We start from the raw sequence: 20,968 nt of genomic DNA on the forward strand, positions 1-20,968 counted from the left end.
GGCTAGCTGGCCAGTAGGCCCAGGGGACTCTGCCTCCCCAGTGCTGTGATCACAAGGGCACACTACCACACCTAGCTTTTTTGCTTTTCCCCTATAAGTTCTGGGAAGAGAACTCAGGTTCTCCTTATAAACACTCTACAAGCATGTCATAGACTGACTCCTCAGTCCCATACTCACGTTCTTTAAAGATGAGATCCATGGCATTTCTTTCTAAAGCCATCCCTGAGCACCTATCTAAAGCTGCTCTACCTCCTTCAAATTCTGAAATCTCTTGGTATACTACTTCTCATAATGGATCCTAGTAGTCTTGTCTTCTGTTCATCCTTACCACTCCCTAGTAATTTTTTTACTCATATTTTATGACCTTATAAGATGAATGTCACTTTCAAAATGAGAATTTTTTTCAAAAAACTTGAAATTTGTAACGATCTATAAAGTAATATACCCTTCCTAGTAAAATAAGATGTAAAAACAATTCCTAATTGTGTAAGTGAAATTCTCACTCAAAAATGAAAGCCAAGGGGCTGGAGAGATGTCTCAGTGGTTAAGAGCACTGGCTGTTCCTCCAAGAGGAGCTAGGCTCAATTCCCAGCACCTACATGGCAGCTCACAACTGTCTGTGACTCCAGTTCCAGGGAATCTGACACCCTTACACCTATGCAAATAACATAAAATTAAATAAAATTTAAAAAATAAAAACCAACAAGAATAAATTAATAAAAAAATTTAAAAAAGAAAACCAAAACAAGCAAAACCAAGAAGAACCCACACAGGTTCAGATCAAAGCATGGCACCATTTATAAACCAGAACTGACTAAATAAATAGCATTTAAGGAACAAAAAAAGAACAAAACAAAAATGTTATATACAAGATGAGTCAGAGAAATTTGCCTTGTTGAAGCAACTCTACTGATTATAAGATTTAACTGTTTTGAGCCAGTCATGGTGAATGGTGGCATATGACTACATCCCCAGCACCAGGTAGGAGAAGAAGGAAGATTGAGAGTTCTGGGGATATTTCAGCTACACGGAAAGGTTGAAGCCAGTCTGGGCTAATCTTTTATGCTTCAATAAAATACTAATGGTTACCAGGTTACATGTGCCTTTAATTCCAGCACTCAGGGGGGCAGAGGCAGGTAGATCTCTGAGTTTAAGGCCAGCCTGATCTACAAAATAAGTTCTAAATCAGCCAGGGCTACACAGAGAAACTTTGTCTTGAACAACAAAACAAAAAGGATTGACAGTTTAAAAACTGTCACCAATAAGAGTTAAATAAATTCTAGGAATAACTTAAGTCAAACCCTGACTTAGCTGAGCTTGGTGCACGATTGTAGTCCTAAGCCTGAAACACAAAGAATCCTAGCCTCTGATGCCAGGCACCATCAAAGGTTTGCATAACGGAAGAAGTCGCTGTGCTATCACAGACTTAGACTCTCAGTACCTGGGAGGTTGAGGCAAGGAGGACTGTTTTAAATTTGGGGCTAACCTTGACTATAGAGCTAGACCTTATCTCAAAAACAAAATGAAAGACATCTGGGCTAGGTACAACACTTACATAGGAAATGTGAGGCCCTAGGCCTAATCCCAGCACTAGATGAAACAAACAAACAAAAAGACAAAAGATAATTTGGGCTAGGTACAGCACTTACATAGGAAATGTGAGGCCCTAGGCCTAATCCCAGCACTAGATGAAACAAACAAACAAAAAGACAAAAGATAATTTTCAGAGATAATTCTAGACTTTCTGATGGTATTATTAACCAAACATGCCTTAATGTGTCTCCTCAGTTCCAAAACACAGATGTGTTAGAAGAAGAAGGAGGAGGAGGAAGAAGAGGAAGAAGAGGAGGAGGAGGAGGAGGAGGAAAGAAAAAGAAAAAAGAAAGAAGAGAGAAAAAAAGACATTAAGTATGAAAACAAAACAAATATTTCTGGGACTCAAAATGAAATGAAAACAGAATAGCTCAGGAGGTTAAGGCCACAGTCATGGACTCTGGTTATATAAAAACAGGGTATCACAATTTTTGTGTAGTTTCTTTGCAATCATTAAAACTAGTAAGATTCACACAGGAAAAAGTGACCAGAGTCAGGTTTGATACATGAAGTGTGTGAAGCAGGGCCTCTCTCCTTCTCTGAGTTGATTGAAAATAAATACCAGCAACTGCTCTCTTTTGCCTGTTCGATAACTGTTAGAAAGGTATCAGTCTAAACTGGGCTGGTGGCATACACCTGTAATCCCAGCACTTGGGAGGCAGAGGCAGGCAGATCTCTGTGAGTTTCGACGCCAGCCTGGTCTACTAAGTGAGTCCAGGACGGCCAAGGCTACACAGAGAAACCCTGTGTGGAAAAACCAAAAGAAAGGTATAAACCTAGAGCAGCAGTTCTCAACCTGTCACGATCCCTTTTAAGTTCAAATGGCTTCCACAGGGATCTAACATCAGACATTCTGCGTATCAGATATGTATATTACTATTCATAAGAATAGCAAACTTACAGTTATAAAGCAGCAACAAACAGTTTTATGTTTGGGGTCACCACAACATGAGGAACTGTATTAAAGGGCCGCAGCATTTTAGGAAGGTTGAGAACCACTGCCCTAGAGAAACACACATTCCGAGGTCCAGAAGTTATGCCAGGTCTGCCTAGCATAATCGGCTATACCCCCATATCACCACAGGGCAAAGTAAAACCCACTTCTGAATTGGGAATTAAGGACTCAACACAGGATCACAAAAATTTTAAAGCAAATCAAATAAGAAAGATCAATGAGCCAGGCATGGAGGCCCAACCCTTTAACTCCAACACTCATAAGACAGAGGCAGACAGATGTACATTAGTTCGGGGCCAGCCTGGTCTACAAAGCAAGTTCCAGGACTACACAATGAAACCCTGTCTCAAAAAAATAAAACCCAAACAAACAAAAGACAAAAACAAAAAAAGGTCAGTGAAATACATTAAAATGGTTGGGAAAATTAACAAAAGCCAGTCCACTGGGATAAAAGCAAAACAAAATTCTATGTAGATTTAACAAGCTAAAGAAGTCAAAAGCAGTATTAAAAGCTTTATTATTTAGCTAATTCTAGGATTTGTATGTGTGTGATGTATGTGTGCACATGTTATGTATAAGCATGCACACATGTGGAGGACAGAGGCTGACGGCAGGCTTCCCATCTTATTTTGGGGACAGAATCCCTCACTGAACCTGGCACTTAGCAGCTACACTGGCTGGCCAGCACACTCCAAGGATCCAAGTGTCTCTGCCCCCCAGGCTGGGATTATGGGGCCCTGGGCGCTGTACCCAGCTTTCCGGCTCAGTCCCTCATGCTTGACTGAGACATCTCTCCAACCCACTGTTTCTGGGGTTTGGTAACAGGGTCTTCTAGACCTCAAGCTGGCCTCAAACTCACTATATAGCCAAGCATGGCCTTGAACCCCTTGATCCTCTTGTTTGCTGGGGTTATGTGTACCACGCCTAGCAATATTAAAGATTGTAAAAAGCACTAGGGAGGCAGAGGCAGATGGATCTCTATGAGTTCGAGGCCAGCCTGGTCTACAAAGCAAGTCCAGGACAGCCTAGGCTACATAGAAAAACCCTGTCTTGAGAGGCAGAGGCAGGGGGATTGTAAAAAGAAACAGGCATAGATATTTGTAAAGAAATATGATGAAAAAAACTTGTCAATAAATTTGAAATCTTCATGGGGCTGGAGAGATAGTTCAGCGGTTAAGGGCACTGACTGTTCTTCTAGACAACCCCGGTTCAAATCCCAGCACCCACGTGGCAGCTCACAACTGTCTGTAACTCCAAGACCAGTGCACATAAAATAAAGGTAATTTAAAAAATAAATAAATAAATAAAATTTGAAATCTTCAAAGCAATCAACATGTTCTCAAAACACATGCACAGCTCTGATGGGAGGGGAAGAGAAGAACTACAATAAAATATTTTGTACTATTAGATAAAACCTACACAGGCTGGTAGCCAAAGTATCAGACTGCAACAGTAGATAGGGAAGCTCTCAGAAAAAACACTCAGAAAAACTACTCATTAAAAACTGTTTCACAGAATAAAAAATAGGGACATTCTCCAATTCAATACATGGGGTTATCATAATTTGCACGCCAAATCAGTAAATGATAGTATGAAAAGAAAATTATAACAAAACTTATCTTGAACAGAGACAATAAACAAAATGAATCCAACAATGTATACAAATGTACTGTGTGTGTGTGTGTGTGTGTGTGTGTGTGTGTGTGTGTGTGTGTTTTAAGACCAAGCAAAAATAAAAGAACGGTCTCAAACTAGAAACCAGTTAATACAATACATCATAGCATCATAGGAATGAAAAAGCTTATGTGATCTTTTTTGAGTCAGGGTCTCACTATTTATCCTGGGCTGTCCCAGGACATGCTATATCCCTATTTGGGACTTAAACTGATAATCCTCCTGCCTCAGGCTCTAGAGTGCTAGGTTATACAGGTGAATGTCACCATGCTTGGTCTACATGACAATTTTAATCTATATACAATTAAGTCACTGATTTAGACTAAGCCTTCTTTCTTAGTATTAAAAAGAAAATGTTAAGTTTGGAAACAAAGACATTCTTATCCAAATAAGAATTTTGGGGGGGAATCTATAGTAACATTATATTTAATGGTGCAATGTACCAATACTGCCAAGAAATTCAGAGCTAAGACAAGGATGGCTGCCATCGTTGCTTCTACTCCACTCTCTACTGAGAAAGCAAGGCTAGGGAAGGAAACTACACAGTACAATTTGTTTTGTTTTGTTTTTCAAGACAGGGTTTCTCTGTGTATCCTTGGTTTTTCTGGACTTGCTTTCTAGACCAGGCTGTCCTCGAACTCACAAAGATCCACCTGCCTCTGCCTCCCAAGTGCTGGGATTACAGGAGTGCACTACCATACCTGGCTCACAGTACAAATTGAAACCAAAAATGAAACCACAGAGAAACTACAACCAGTTACTGAAAAATTCTGTAGGTACAGGAAAAAAAAAAAATTCTCGAGGAACTGACAGCTCTCAGTAGATGAGAACACAAATTCCTGAGTTCAGCTCCTAGCACCCATGTTGAGAGGCTACAACAACCGATAACTCCAGTACAGGAACCTGAACTCACAAGAATGAAATTGCACACAAACACATAATTTTTAAAAGTCAAATAAATCTTTTCTTTTTTTTTTTCTTTTGAGACAGGATTTCTCTGTGTAGCCCTGGCTGTCCTGGACTCACTTAGTACACCAGGCTGCCTTGAACTCACAGTGATCTGCCTGCCTCTGCCTCCCCAAGTGCTGGGATTACAGGTATGTGTCACCACTCCTGCCTAATCAAATAAATCTTTAAGAAAAAGAAAGAAAATCTCAATGTTAAAAAATTATCAATGAGAGCCGGGCGTGGTGGCGCACGCCTTTAATCCCAGCACTCGGGAGGCAGAGGCAGGCGATCGCTGTGAGTTCGAGGCCAGCCTTGTCTACAAAGTGAGTCCAGGATGGCCAAGGCTACACAGAGAAACCCTGTCTCGAAAAACCAAAAAAAAAAAAAAAAAAATTATCAATGATCATTAATTTGAAATTTCCAAGCTTTAACATGTACAAAAATATTTCTAATTTTCCCACTTCATACTGATCATGCATGAAACAAATAAAAAATAACATATTTTTTTTAAAGATATGAGTTGAACTTACTGGTAAAAAGATTACTCAGTGCATTTTCTTTTGGTGATTCCTTTGAGGACGAAATGCCAACATGCACGATAAAAATGTATGGTGCATCTTGCCAAGTCTGCAATGGTTCGTGCATTGCCTAGGGAGAAAAGGGGGGCATCAAAACTTTAAGTCTCAAGAATTCAGAGCATAAGTTAATAATACAGCATAAAAACACCGCTGCAGAGTATATTCCAGAAAGGTGGCTGAGTATTTCAGCTCTCAGTTACAGACATGGTCATCACAAGCAAGACAAGCTTATACCACACATGGCAAAACAGGCAAAATTATGAACTGATAAAATACAGTCCCTTGCATTCATGTCATATGAAGGTCTAAGTTTAACATATTTATTTTTTAAAAGAAATACTGCAAGTAAAAATCACATGAGTTAATCTAACTCATGCTAGGATAATTCTATTTTATATATCTATAATAAAATTAATTTAAAGTAAAGAATACATCACATAAAAAATTCTTGATGTCAATATAGAAAAAAAATGTGAGTGTAATCCCTCTCCCTTCCCCCTCCTCTTCTCTCTCTTTCTCCCCCCAAACTACCAGAGTCTACACTGAAACGGTCTCACATTTAAATGAAAGCTCTCACCTTAACCTACTCTAGGTGTGTGGAGAGGCAGTGATTTTTGCCACTTTAAAGACGGGGAAGCTGATATCCCTTGACTCTAAGGGACAGTGACCCTTGATTTCCTCACTCAGAAGTCCTTACAACTAAGGTAAAAATGTAAAGATAAAGGAGAAGTGTGAATGTGGGGAACCGTGGAGCTGGCCTGGTCGACAGCCTTCAGAGGTATGCACAGGGTTCTCACGTTAGAGTCCAAGGCTCCTGGGGCACCGTGTGCCTTTCATTTCGTGAGAAACCGAAGCACTCTCTCGGGCAGTGAAGCATTCAAACCACCTGTGTATCTCTGCATTCCCTAGGAGTCAATGAAGTTAGACATTAACCTTGTGTACCCTGCCTAACTTGTAAATGTCACTGTATCCTGGCAACTACAATTGTGTTCTTACTGGCAACCACCGTTATGTTGTTTCTCATAAGAGCATAAAAAGTCTGACTGCTTGCAATAAACATGTCTCAGACTCAGCATTGCTGAGACCCCTGCAGCCGAATGGTTTTAATTTCCACCAACCACATTAGGAGACCCTGGGTTGGTAAGTAAGTACTGGCGCTCACCATGGAGGGAAGCCATTGGTCTCCATCTGTGAAAGGAGGCACCACTACTCAGACTGGTTACTTATGGTCTTAAAAGGAGAAAGTTTTGCCCAAAGAGTGCTAGGTAAGCATTACTGAACTATGACACCCAGCAGATTTTATACCTTTATACACTTTACTCCTGTGGAATAACAGGCTTTCTCTAATAATCAAAATGTCCTGCAACCCAAGAAGAAACACAGAATGCAACAGACTCCATGACACAAACTTCAAGTCCAAGCAAGCACACACATCCTTCAACACCATGCACTAGTTATCTCAGGAACAACTCCATGGCATGCTGAACCCATACTCTGATCTCTCTCTTCAAGGCAGATGCTGGGAAATGTATGACTTCAAAGTCACCGGCATCTTACATCCTATTAATCACTATTACTGAACCGCTCCTGAACTTAGTCATTAACCAGTTAGTGTAATAAACCACCCTATTAATTTCTTACATCTTAAAACTCTTATAAATTTCAAAATACACCTATTAACGTTCACAGTCTAGGATTTGACAGGTGTAGTACCCTTAGCTCTCAGATCTAGATATTTTAAGCTTGAAAAAGCAGCATTTAAGCACTAGGCACTCTGTTAAGCATATAACATTTGTTACATGTTTAGTCTTAACAAGCCTATCAGATAAGCAGTTGGTACTGTTTGATTTTATTTAATTGAGGTAAATTTCACATATGTCATAATTTTAACAATGTTACTGAGAGTAACATAACTCAGTGAGATATGACACCAAAACTTTTTTTGAGACAAGGTCTCTTAGGCTTGCCTTTAAACCCTGTGCTTAAGTAATTCTGTTACTTCAGGCTTCTAAGTAGCTGGGACTGGACAAACAGCCCATGCTTGGCTGCACATTGTTGCTCAGCTCCCAGCAGCAGACCTGCTCATTAGGCAATGACACTCCATCTCTCCTCCCAACTCATGAAACAACTAACCTACTTCCTGCTCCCAGAGACTTGTCTATGGTGGACACTTCATATCAACGGATCAATTAAACAGTGTTTGTCCTTTAACATCTGACTGGACTCTCGGTTTTCAAAGTATTTCTGTGGTGGCACATAGTAGTGTCTCTTTTGTGAACGAGTAACACTGTAACTTACGGGCACAAAGCCTTGTGTGTTCACTTCTACTTGGAGTCTGAAACTTGTGGGCACCCCGATCCTCTTGGTTCATGCTGTCCTTAGATTTGGAAAGCTTTTGGCTCTTGATTATTCTTTGACGCCTCTTTTCTCCTCAGACTTCCATTATATGCACAAGGGTCCACATGTGAGATGTACAGGTCTCCAAGGCTTAGCTCACTTGTGTTTAATTCCTCTCCCTCTAGTCCTCTGAACAGGTAACTTCAACTGACGCATCTTTGGATGCATTCTTCTATCTGCTCAAATGGCGACAGCTCCTAATTTACGGTTTTTCAATTTAGTTAATGCTCTTTTCAGCTTCATGGTTTCCAATTTTGTTATTGTTTTGTGACAAGGTGCCACCATGTATCCCAGGCTGGTCTCAAACTTATTGGAACCCTCCTGTTTCAGCCTCTCAAATGCTGGCTAACAGCACTTACAGGCTTAAGTCACTATATGCATCTCAGTTTTGTGACTTCTACTTACTCCTTTTTATAACTTTTACCTGTTTCTTCCTGGTTTCCCTTGACACTTTTTCCATATTTTCCGTTCATTCTTTTGAGCACATTTTTAAAAGTTTATTCAATGTCTATCTTACATCTAATGTGTGCATGTGTACAAAGGCTCTCTAGAAATTCCATTTAAATTTGCCACTTTCTTTCTTTGCATAGCTCATAGCTGTTTATTGAAGCACAACACTCTGGATTAAAGAAGATTCTGCCCCCTCACTAGTAATGGGCCTTGCGCAGCAGTGGTATGCACAGTGGGGGTCAAAGAGGAGTTCTGAAGTTATTTTGTTTTGTGGCTTTTCTAAGCTATTTCTGTAAATTCCATATACTTTGACCTATGTGGCTACCAGCATCTGTGCTTGTGTATTTGGTTGCCTGACTCCTTCCTTCCTTTCATTGTTTTCAGTTCTGTAGGCTGAATCTAGGACCTCATGCACGCCAGGCAAGCATTCTACCACTGAGCTAAGCCCCAGCCAAGTCTGTATTCTTGCAGCTGAGTGGCTGACTACATTTTAACAAGATTTCCTAAAACATGAGGAGCTAAACAGATGAAGAAAAGGTCCAGTCTTATTCTTGCAAACTGAGGAAGGACTCACTCGGTGTGTATAGTCAGAAGGCCAGCTAGTGTGTCACTAGTTACAGTTTCTTCAACCATATGTCCTGTCCTGGCCCACACAAAAGCTTCTCAGATTCTATTACAGATGGTTGTGAGCTACCATGTGGTTGCCATTATCCTGCCTGATGTGGGAAGCAAGGGGTGATGAGCGATTTAAAATACCATAGTGTTCTACTAATGCAATGTAGCAGCTTCTTTCTCAGAGGTGGCTCAACCAGTTAAGATGCTTGCTGCAGAAGCCTGGTGACCTACTTTTAATTCCCAGAACCCATATAAAGATGGAAGGAGAGACCTAACGCCACAAAGTTGCCCTCTGACCTCCACTTGTGCACCATGACATGTATATACCTCCCTCAGCTAACAGAGCATGAACGCTGCATGTGGTAACCTAAACACAGATGCTCTGAGAAAGATACAGTATACAGGTAGCTCCGTCTCTAATACTAATAGAATGCTATTTTCAATGAAGTAATAAACTGTGAGAATTATTACAAAACTAACCATGCTGTTACCATATAATCATCTATTATGCTCCTTTGCATTCACAAATGAACTGAAAGCCTATATCCACACAAAAACCTCACACAAATGTTTATAGCTAAAACTTAAAAGCAATCAAAGTGTCCTTCAATAGGTGAATGGATACCAAATAGTGATATAACCAGACAATGAAATATTACTTAGCTCTAAAGAGAAATGAGCTATGTAACCACCAGAAAACACAAAGGAACTTCACCGGCATATCAGGAAGAAGACGATCTGAAAACACTAGATAGTGCTTTGACCATAATCAAGTGATACATGAGGACATGTAGAACTAGATAAGCAGTAAGAAGACCGGCGAGTGTCAGGAATCAGGAAGGCTGGAGAGGTGAGCGGCAGGACACAGAGGCCTGTGAGGGCCCTGAAGCTGCCCTCTATAACAGTATCACGGTGGAAATGTCATTGTACGCTTGTCAAACCAACAGGGTACATAACACAAACAGTGAACACTGTGTAAACCAGGCTGGCCTAGAACTCAGAGATCCACCTGCCCGTGAATGCTGAGATTAAAGCTATGTGTGTCAGCATGACCTGCACTATTCAGTTTTTTCAAGTTATAATCAACTATAAGGCAGCCGTAAGAAAGGGCAAAACAGGCTTTGAGCCCCTAAAAAAAAAAAAGCATTCACTTGAGCTGAGCGGCAAGCTGCTAAGATCCTCTATTCTAAGGGGTTCTCTCTGACCTGACTCAGAATTGCTCAGTGTTATGACCTTTGTCCAAACCATTCAATAGCAACTGTTAACAACCACAGTGCCTGCTGTGAGGTCAGAAGCTGCACTCATCAAGAAGCTGAACAAAATGTTAAAAGAAAAAAATGTAGACTGGGGAGTCTTTGTGGACTCTCAACTCTAAACTGACCCTGGCTATCCAGCCAGCCACACATATGTGCAGCGCTCTGCACAAGCCCAGGAGAGCGCTGAGAAGGCCTCATCACTCAGGGCTCCATGCAGCCAGGGAGAAAGGTTAAGGCAGAATAGCTAAACTGGGAAAGATGCCACACAAAGTCATGTATATGATTCCATCATATAAAATGCTTCCAGAGAAATGAAAAGTGACTGAGGACAGAGGGTGTGGGGGAATGGAACAGGGTGGACTGGCATTGGGTACAAAGTGTCAGAGCTAAGAATCCCAAAGAATTCCAAAGCAGCTAGTGGCTGTGTGACTTATGAGTACACTAAAGCCCACCAAGTTATATGCTTTAAGAGGGTGAATGTGTGGTGAGTAGCGTGTTTAATAAAATGGTTACAAAACTAGAAACACAAGTCAGGAATGCGGCCCAGGCCTGTAACCCTGACACTTAGGACGCTTGCCTCGGGCTATATAGTCAGTCATATTTCATGAAGTAAAGCAAACCCAAAAACTAAATAAAAACTTAAAACTTTAATAGCTTTGTGGAAAGCATGACCCAAGACAGTTAACTATATATTTTCTCTATATTTTACGCTGGAAATATTTTTGAAGAACTAGTGATATATTTCTCTTTTAAAAGAATTGTATGCTTATATGTCTATGTAAACATCTGCCAGGTGTGTGTGAGTACCTGTAGAGGCCAGACAGGGGTGTCTAGGGCTAGAGTTACAGGTGGTTGTAAGCCAGTTGATATTGCTGGGAATCAAAGAGACCCTGGGTCCTCTGGAAGAGCAGCAAGTGCTCTTAACTACAGAGCTGTCTCTCCAGCCCCCAGAAGATAGCTACAAATGAGTCTCCACACAACTGTATCTATAAAGTCCTAACTAGCCTGTGGCCTCATTTCACTTTTCTAAAGCTTCTTCCAATTATACTCTATCACAGATAATTTCAGCCTGTGTTTAAGTCTGAACTGTTTCTTCTTGTTCACCAATATTTACTGACAGAGGGGAAGGAGTCCCAAGGTTATACATGCTTCATTGTTTAAAAGAATCTAGAAAACAGACAGAAGAAAATAAACACCACTCATAGGATCATGTAGACAGCGCCTTTACCACCATTATGGTGTGCAGTTTCTAGCGTTGACTTCTTTCTTAAATGTTACAACACCAAAGAAACCCTACATACACGCTAAACAAGTGGCCACACACTTACAATCCTGTCTCCAGTGTAGGTGAGATTCGTTCCATTCTCCTTCGCCTTTAACATTAAGAGAAAAAAGAAAATTAAAACTAATTCACAGCTTTTACGTTGCTCTCAGAAATGTGTAAGGAAAAACAATTACCTCCTGTTTTTCTCCTAAAAGAGGAAGTCGATGAATAAGCTCCCCAGAAAAGCTCTATAAAAAAAATTAAATGAAAAACGTATAAATAGCAAAAGTGTAGCTCAAAATACATAGAAAATGTTAAAACAAAACATACACCATCGCAGTAAAAAACAAGAGCATCAGCAGACAGAACTATTTCCAATTAACTACAAACAAGTAAAGAAAACCCCGCTGAGCATAGCATGACCACAACGGCCCCCAAGTCTTTCTAAGACAAGGCAACTGTGTCAAAGTCTAGACAAAAGACGCATGTGTCAGGTGGAGGGGGTCAGCAGAGCCCTCCTCGTTCAAATCAACAAAACGAGGCTTAAAGTCATTAGTAGCTGAGGTATTTTCCTTCCTCAGTAATTGGATTGTAGAATTCCATGCTTCCATTAGACTGAAAGATAGGGAGGAACCCTTACCAACAGAAGTATATCCCATGACTCTAGAGAGACTACAGCAGACCCAAGAGCAACAGGATGCAGCAAGTAGCTTTCTCTAGTCAAACCCAACCAACCCTTCCAACTGAAGGAATGAATTTAAAGAACTAACAAAAGATAACAAATTACTCACTAACACAGTTTCTTTTGTTTGCCTTCAATTTAAACCATTTTAAAACTTTTCCTACCTATTTCATAGAGTCTAAGCTATAACAAGACCCACAAAATTATCAATTACTTCATTCACTTACCAATTATTAAATTATAATCTTCAACCATTATTTCTAGTGACTGAATAAAAGCCTTCCCTTCCGTGAACTGTATGGTACTTTACAGTAGTTTGCTAAGTAACCCTAAGCAAATGCAACAAAAGCAAAGTAGTTCTTTTCAGTATCTCTAAAACTTTTCTATACTCTAAAAATTTTCCATCCAAAAACTGGTGTTAGCTCCTATTTCTAAAATACAAAAATTCAATTTTAGGCCTCAGAGATGGCTCGGTAAGAAAAATGCTGGAAGCCCTGGCATGAGGGAACCCAGTTCAGAGGCCCGGAAACATACAAAGCAAATCACAGTGGTGTACGTATGTAACTGCAGCATGAGGGAAGCAGAGACAAACAGATCCCATCCCAGGGGATTCACTTGCCACCCCACCTACCCAAAACAGCAAGTGCTAAGGTGCCATAAGCAATACTGTCTCAAAAAATACAGTAAAATAAAAATGAGTTAAGGTAGAGAAGTGAATGAGGAAGACAGCCTGATGTCAACCTCTGGCCTTCAGTTGCACATGCATGGACAAGCACACCAGCATACACATCAGAGGTTTACACACACACACACACACACACACACACACACTCCTCTCTCTCTCTCTCTTCACAAACTTTGAAAAAAATAGAATTTCAAATAAAAATAGCATTTATATAATTGTATATTTATATAAGCATTAATAAATGTATATTCACGTATAATAGTCAGATGTATATCTGTGTGTATATATACATATACTATTCACTCTCTTCTTTACACAAACAAGGTATAAAATTCAACCCTAAAGTAGCAATGCTCTTTGGTTTCAGATGTATAATAATAAAATGTAAAACTGCTGATTATCTAAAGACATATCAACTAAATATGAGAATGTTTAAATTGCTTTGTTAAATGGCCATCAACAAATGAATAGATAAATAAAATGTGTTAGACACATATAATACAGTTTAGCCCTAAAAGGGGATCAAATTTGGGTACATGCTGCAACACAGATGATCCGATAAAGCAGAGTCCATATCCAAAAGAACAACATCAAATGCCTCTATGAAGTATCCAGAACTGTCAGATTCATAGGGACAAAAAGTAGAAGAGTAGAGAGCAAGATGCAGAGGGGATGATGGACTGTGGGATGGGTAGAGTCCAGCTTAGTAGGATGAGTTTGGAACAGGCAGTGGTGACACACACCATGAATGAACTCAACTCAAAGCCACCCAACCCAACATTCAGAAGTAGTTAAGACAACAGATCTACAAGATCTGCTGATAACACTGAAGCAAAGTGCAGCTCTCCTTAGTAGTATAAAGAGCTCTTCTAGAAGAAAGAACTAGCATATAAACAACAGACACAGGAGAAATTCAGACATTACTTTTTTCATTCACCTCTTCTCTTTCCTCTCACCCATTGTCAGAGTTTACCTGTGCTTTATAGAGTTCACTACAGTTCTGAAATAATTTTGATGATGTTTGGTATCTCCCAGATAAGCCTTTCTTTTCCTTGAGACTTTCCAAATATGTCTCTACTTCATCTGCCTAGAAAAACAGAAGATACAAAGTTTTAGCTCATCTGTTGCAAATCAGGTAATTTTAGGACAACAAAGAGTCAATTGTAGCACAAATACAACTTTGCCATTTTAAAAACCAACAGAAAAGGCCTGGGGACATTGCTCAGTTGCTAAGGTGCTTGTCATGAAAGTATAAACACTTGATGTACGCGAAGCTAGGCGTCGGGGAGTCCTTGCAATCCCAGTGTGTGACAGGTGGAGTCAGGAGGGCTCTGGGGCTCACTGGCTGACCAGCCAGCCTAGCCTGCTTTATGAGGTCTAGGCAATGAGAGACCCTATCCTGAAAACAGAAATGAAGGGCATCTGAACAACACGCACTTGGAAATGTACAGGTATATAGGTGTACACACACACACACACACACACACACACACACCCTAAAAGAATAAATAAATAAGTAAATCTTTAAATAATAAATCCTTAAAATAACTACAGGATTATAATCTTTGGCTCATTAAAAATAAAGGTAAATCTCTAACAATTTTGGGAAGACTAGTAAATTTTCAGATACAAAGAGTTTTTATCAGATGGAAATATATTTAGGGAACTTGACCAAATTAACAAAATCTACAAAAAGATCATTTATGCTCATAAACTTAGGATGTAAAACTGTTGTTGCCAATATATCGTATCTGTAACCATCACCTCCATACTTAAAAACAATTTGTGTGTGTGTGTGTGTGTGTGTGTGTGTGTGTGTGTGTGCATGAGTGTATGTGTGTGTCTGTGTGATTATATACACATGATGCCCTGAGAAGCCTTGAGGAGTCACAGGCAGCTTGGCTAGGAGCTGGGTGGGTGCTGGAAACTCAACTTATCAAATCCTCTGTGAGAGCAGTGCTAAGCCATCTCTCCAGTCCCATCTCCACACCTTTATCCTGCAGCAATCCAAAATAATTATTTGTATGGCCTATGAAGACAGGACTTAAGTCCTTGGCGATATTACACTTAGTTTTAAATGTAAAAACTTTCTAGCATCAATTCAATTTGTGACTAAAAGAGTCAACATTTTAAATCAAATTCTAGAGATATCATTTCTCTAAATACTTATTCATTCCTTCCTATGATATTATTCCTAACATATATGTGTGTTATATGTATGTGTGTACACACACACAACTGTAACCCCATGTAGAGCAGGGAGTGCCCATGGAAGCTAGGGGTTTTAGGCCCTCAGGAGCTGGAGCTACAGGCAGTTTTAAACTATGCAATTGGGTGCTGAGCAATCCATGCTCTCAACATGAGCTTCACCCCAACATTATCTAACGAAAGCAAAAAGCAATCACCAACATTGTCAGATACTCCTATAAAAGTTCAATACAGAAGCTGGGACGTAGCTTAGTTGGCAGTGTTTGCCTAGCATGGATGAAGCCTTGGTTAATATTCCCAGCACTGCACAGAATCAGGCACAGCTCAGAAGTTAAGAGCACTAGTTGTTCTTCTGGGGGACCCAGGCTCAATTCCCAACACCCACATGCAAGGTCACAGCTATCTGTAACTCCACTTCCAGAGAATCTGACACTCTAACTCTCTTCTGGCCTTCAAGAGCACTGTATACGTGGTACAGGGATACAGAAGATAAAATAAATACACATAAAATAAAAATAAATAAAATCTTTAAAAGTACAATACACCAGGGAATTTTATATTATAAAATGTAAAAAGTTCATCAATATGATTTCAGCTCCTGCATTCAAAATTAACCTTTACAAAACTCCACACAGTAAGTTGTGGTATAAAAGCAAAGGATATCCCAATTACATGAAAAGGTCATTAAAATATCATTCACTTTTCTACCATACATCTTTATAAAGTCAGACTTTTTTCAACATATAGTTCAGCCAAAGCAATTTATCACAGGACTGAATAAAGAACAAAGCACAAAAGCCCAGCATCTTCTCTCATGCCAGATTTTAATCAGACATCTAACAAGACCTCAAAACAATGCTACTTTTCTGTCATTTTTTTTCCCCTTTGAGACAAGATCTTACACTATATAGCCAAGGCTAGGTTTGAATTCCTGATGCTCCTACCTCTCTCACTCTCAAGTGCTGGGAGTATAGACATACTCCACCATCCTTGGCTCACCCATTAATTTAAATTTATATTCATTAAAAATCTTATATGAACATGTAATGAGTTTATTGTTGCTACTTTAAAATAATAAATATCTCAATTTTTAAACTTTTCTTTTTAAAAATTATTTTATTATTTTATGTGTATGGGTGTTTTTGCTGCATGTATGTGTGTGCACCAAGTATATGCCTGTGGAGCCTGTGGAGACCAGAAGAGGGAGTCGGATCCCCTGGAACTGAAGTTATGGAAAGTTGTGAGCTGCCATGTGGGTCCTGGGAACTGAACTCAGATCCTCTGGAAGAGCAGCCAGTGCCCTTAATCACTGAGCTATCTCTTCAGCCCTTGTTTTAATTTCTAAAAGAGAAAACCACACAAACAAAAGCCTTGTGGAGAACTGACTCTCACGTGTCTTCTGACATTCATACCATGCCATGGCTTACGTGTGTACATATCATGTGTCTTCTGACATTCATACCATGCCATGGCTTACGTGTGTACATATCACGTGTCTTCTGACATTCATACCATGCCATGGCTTACGTGTGTACATGCACCACAATAAACACAAATTTGTTTAAAAAAATTTTAAAAAGGCTTGTGAGGCCAAGTTTTTGGGGGTTTTTTTTTTTGGGAGGGGGCGGTAATGGTGGTGTTTTTCTTTTTTTCTTTTTATTAGTTAGGGTTTCTCTGTGTATAGCTTTGGCTGTCCTGGAACCAATCACTCTGTAGACCAGGCTGGCCTTGAACTTGGAGATTCACCTACCTCTGCCTCCCTAGTGCTAGGATTAAAGGCATGAGCCACCATCGCACACCTATTATTGGCTTTTGAAGACAGGGTTTCTCTGTATATCCCTGGCTGTCCTGGACTTCCTTTATAGTCCAGGCTAGCCTCGAACTCACAGAGATCCGTCTGCCTTAGCCTCCCTGAGTACTGGGATTGCAGGCATGCGCCACCCCGCCCAAGCTGAGGCTACAATTTTTTAAAGGATATGAATTCTGAAACCCAAAGCCTGAGAATTGCTGACACATGCAAACTGGGCCATTTGGGATATGGTATCAGCTCTGATGTGTCATAACTGCACGCTACTCTTTCTTCTGTAAAGTTAAGAGGCTGGGACCAGATGACCTAAAGTCCCAGGAAAATCTGTAATTCCATATTTGTTACCTTAAAGTTGTAGATTTCATTGTAGCAATCAGCACTTTTCAGAAACCAGGTTATATTCAAAGCCAGATCACAAGGCTCTCCGTCAACTATGAAAGAAGAAATCATTGTAAACGAAGATGCCAAATGAAGCATTCTTGCAACATTTCTCTAATAACTTATATCCTATTTATTTTCCACCCTACCTTAGATACTCAGTATTAAACATAAGGAAATCGGGTCCTACAAAGAACTGTTTGGTCCTTCTGTGTGTGTGTTTTGAGGCAGGATCTCATTATTTGAGCCCAAGCTGGCCTCAAATTCACAGCCATCCCTCCACCTTAGCCTCCCAATGTTGTGACTACAGGAGTGAGCTAGCCCAGATAATATCACTGCTCCTTCAGAGAATCAGCCGCTAAGCAAGTTTCATTTCTTTAAACCTTTCAGAATTGTAGGTTTATTTCTATGTCCCAAAACCTCAAATTTCTAGGCTTCAATTATCAAGTATTTACCAAGCAGTACAAATGTATACAAAGGCTCAATGTAGAGTGTTGGATTAACAGAAGAATGGAAAAGAACAAGTGATCAAAGAACAAAGGCCACAGTTTTACTGGAAAGATACAGAATGATAGTACTAGGGACGGCATAATATTCATGGTTGTTAAATGGTGGTTGTTGTTTTGAGACAGTTTTTCTCTGTATAGCCTTGGCTATCCTGGACTCACTTTGTAGACCAGACTGGCCTTGAACTCAGAGATCCACCCACCTGCCTCTGCCTTACCAAGTGCTGGGATTACAGGTGGGGCACTACTGTACCCAGCTTTGCTAGATTTTTTTTTTTTAAGATTTATTTATTTATTGTGTACACAGTGTTCTGTCTACATGTATAGCTGCATGCCAGAAAAGGGCATCAGATTACATCATAGATGATTGTGACCCACCATGTGGTTGCTGGGAATTGAACTCAGGACCTCTGGAGGAACAAGCAGCACTCTTTTTATTTTTAAAGCTTTATTTATTTATTTATTTATTTATTTATTTATTATGTATACAGTGTTCTACCTGCATGCGTGAACAAGCAGCACTCTTTTTATTTTTAAAGCTTTATTTATTTATTTATTTATTTATTTATTATGTATACAGTGTTCTACCTGCATGTGTGCCCGCACGCGAGAAGAGGGCACCAGATCTCATTATAGATGGTTATGAGCCACCATGTGGTTGCTGGGAATTGAACTCAGGACCTCTGGAAGCACGGACAGTGCTCTTAACCTCTGAGCCATCTCTCCAGCCCACAAGTGGCACTCTTAACCTCTGAGCCACCTCTTCAGCCCTATTAAATGGTTTTTAATCAGACTCACTGAGAAAAAAATTCATGGTTTAGACCTTAAAGTCAGCATGAATGCACAAAGGGGGCTGGAAAGATGGCTTGGCAGTTAGAAGTACTCGCTGCTCTTCCAGAGGACCAAGGTTCAGTTTCTAGTACCCACAGGTAAGCTCATGGCTAAATGTCATTCCAGTTCCTGAGGATAGGATCTGATGCCCCCGTCTACCCTTGTTGATACTTCAGGTTCAGTGAGAGACCCTGTCTCAAGGGAATAAAGCAGATACTGTGCAAATACCTGGGGGGGGGGGGGGAATATATATATATATACATATATATGCCATATTATCTATACACACAACAAAGCTCTATAGTTCAGAACACAATATCCTAAAGCATCAGTCTGAAGATTTAAGAAGGTAAATCCAACTGTCCTGGGAGCTGGGACAAGATCCCAGACTCCTTTGTGCAAACATGCCAAAAATAAAGATGACGGCAGGATTGAGTGTCGCTGGCCTGTAATTCTAGCACTTGGCAGGTGCAAGCAGGAGGATCAGGAGTTCAGGGCCAACTTCAGCTACATGAGACTCTGCTTTAAAAAAATAAACAAGTCAATCAATAAAAATTAAAAAGAACAAGCATGACAGCACTTAAGAATTTACTTTTGGTTCTCAACAAAAGAAACATCTAATCAAAACTTCCTCTTAGATTTCAGATGTAGAAGAAACAAAATACTAAAGATGCCTTATTTTTCACAAGCATAACAAATATAAGTATGACTACATTTAGGAATCTATTTTTTAAGAGTTATTTACTTTATGTGTATGAATGTTTTGCTCGTATGTATGTCTATGTGTCATGTGTATCCTGGAACTAGAGTTATGAACTGTTGTGTGTGGGACCCTACTGTGGGTCGAAGTCTGGCATTTCCAGATAGCCTCTGAGTTTGATATTTACCAACGGAATCCCTTTCTCAGCGGGGGTTCCCTCTTCATCTGACCTGAGGAACCCTAGATCTCCTAAAGAGCATTATATAGCCCTCAGGGAAGATTATAGGCCCTTTCCTGATAAGCGCCTGGGGAATTCTTGGAGACACCCACCCTGGGCTAATAAGATGTCTTGATGTCTTGGCTTTCAGCCAGTGATCTTTAACTGTACCTGGAGATTTCCCCCACCCACAGGATAATTAGGTACTGCTTTTCCCTCTTATGATAGGGCTGTTTTCTTACATGTAGATTAAGTATCCCTGGCACCTCTAACCCCAGCGAATCAAACACATTAACCCTTGAAACCCCTCCCACTGCCCAAGGTTTACAATGTCCCTGAAACATGAAAATAAAGGCTTGCTCTCTCACTCCAAAGTCTGAGCCTCACCATTTATTCTGGGAAGAATCGCAGCTGGACACCCAGTCAGGCAGCAATGAAGGACCTGCCTTGGCAGCTGCTGAAGCCCACGCCATGGCAACAAGCGCGATGCTGACCACTGGAGAAGCACCTGCTGGGCCTATGTCCCACCTGACCTACCTTCAGGCCCACTTCTTCCATCATGCTTAGCATCGCAGCTTAACAAAGGTCTGTAACACTTTTGTTTCATTGCAGGCCTTTGGAACTCCCAAGTTTCCACTGCCATCTGATACCAGCAATCTCATTTTAAAAGAGCTAACTGTAACACCCAGTGGAAAACTCATTTCCACCACCCCACCCCACCCCTGTGAGATCGGAACCTGGCCTAGCACACAAACCTCACCCTGAGCACTCTAAGCCTCCATGAGTGATCTAAGCTGCCCTGCATGCTTTAAGATGCTCCTGAGAGAAACAAGACCTTTGATCTCGAGGTCTCTCTGTTACCAATCGAGAGCAAACAGCAGCTGGACCGGCCTGACAGACCAGCCTGATGGACACGGAACCCTGGCTACCACCTCCAGGCACAGACAACAGCTGTGACCCACCATGTGGGGTCCTGGGAATTAAATTTGGGTCTTCTGCAAAAATAAGTGCTCTTAACTATCGACCCATCTCTCCAGTTCCAAGAATCTACTTTAATTCATAAAAAAAGATGAAACCAGGATGTCATAACCTACATCTTGAATCCCAGCACTTGAGAGGCAGAGGCAGGCAGCTCTCTGTGAGTCTCAGGCCCACCTGGTCTACATAGTGAGTTTCAGGACAGCCAGGGCTACATAGAGAGACCCTCTCAAAAAACAAAATTTA

General features: G+C 40.5%; 1 protein-coding gene across 2 annotated transcripts in view; it reads right to left on the reverse strand.

Moving 5' to 3' along the window:
- Positions 1–20,968, reverse strand: part of Tmem87a (transmembrane protein 87A) — a 49,819-nt gene that overhangs the window by 24,133 nt on the left and 4,718 nt on the right. For both annotated transcript variants that reach the window (XM_051144444.1, XM_051144443.1), the window contains exons 3-7: positions 17,458–17,543; positions 14,071–14,184; positions 11,925–11,978; positions 11,795–11,839; positions 5,701–5,818 (exon numbers count right to left, since the gene is read on the reverse strand). In XM_051144444.1, the coding sequence (XP_051000401.1) occupies positions 5,701–5,818; positions 11,795–11,839; positions 11,925–11,978; positions 14,071–14,184; positions 17,458–17,543 (417 nt within the window). The remainder of the gene's footprint in view (positions 1–5,700; positions 5,819–11,794; positions 11,840–11,924; positions 11,979–14,070; positions 14,185–17,457; positions 17,544–20,968) is intronic.

This window comes from Acomys russatus, chromosome 4 (assembly GCF_903995435.1).
Source record: "Acomys russatus chromosome 4, mAcoRus1.1, whole genome shotgun sequence".
NCBI lineage: Eukaryota > Metazoa > Chordata > Mammalia > Rodentia > Muridae > Acomys > Acomys russatus.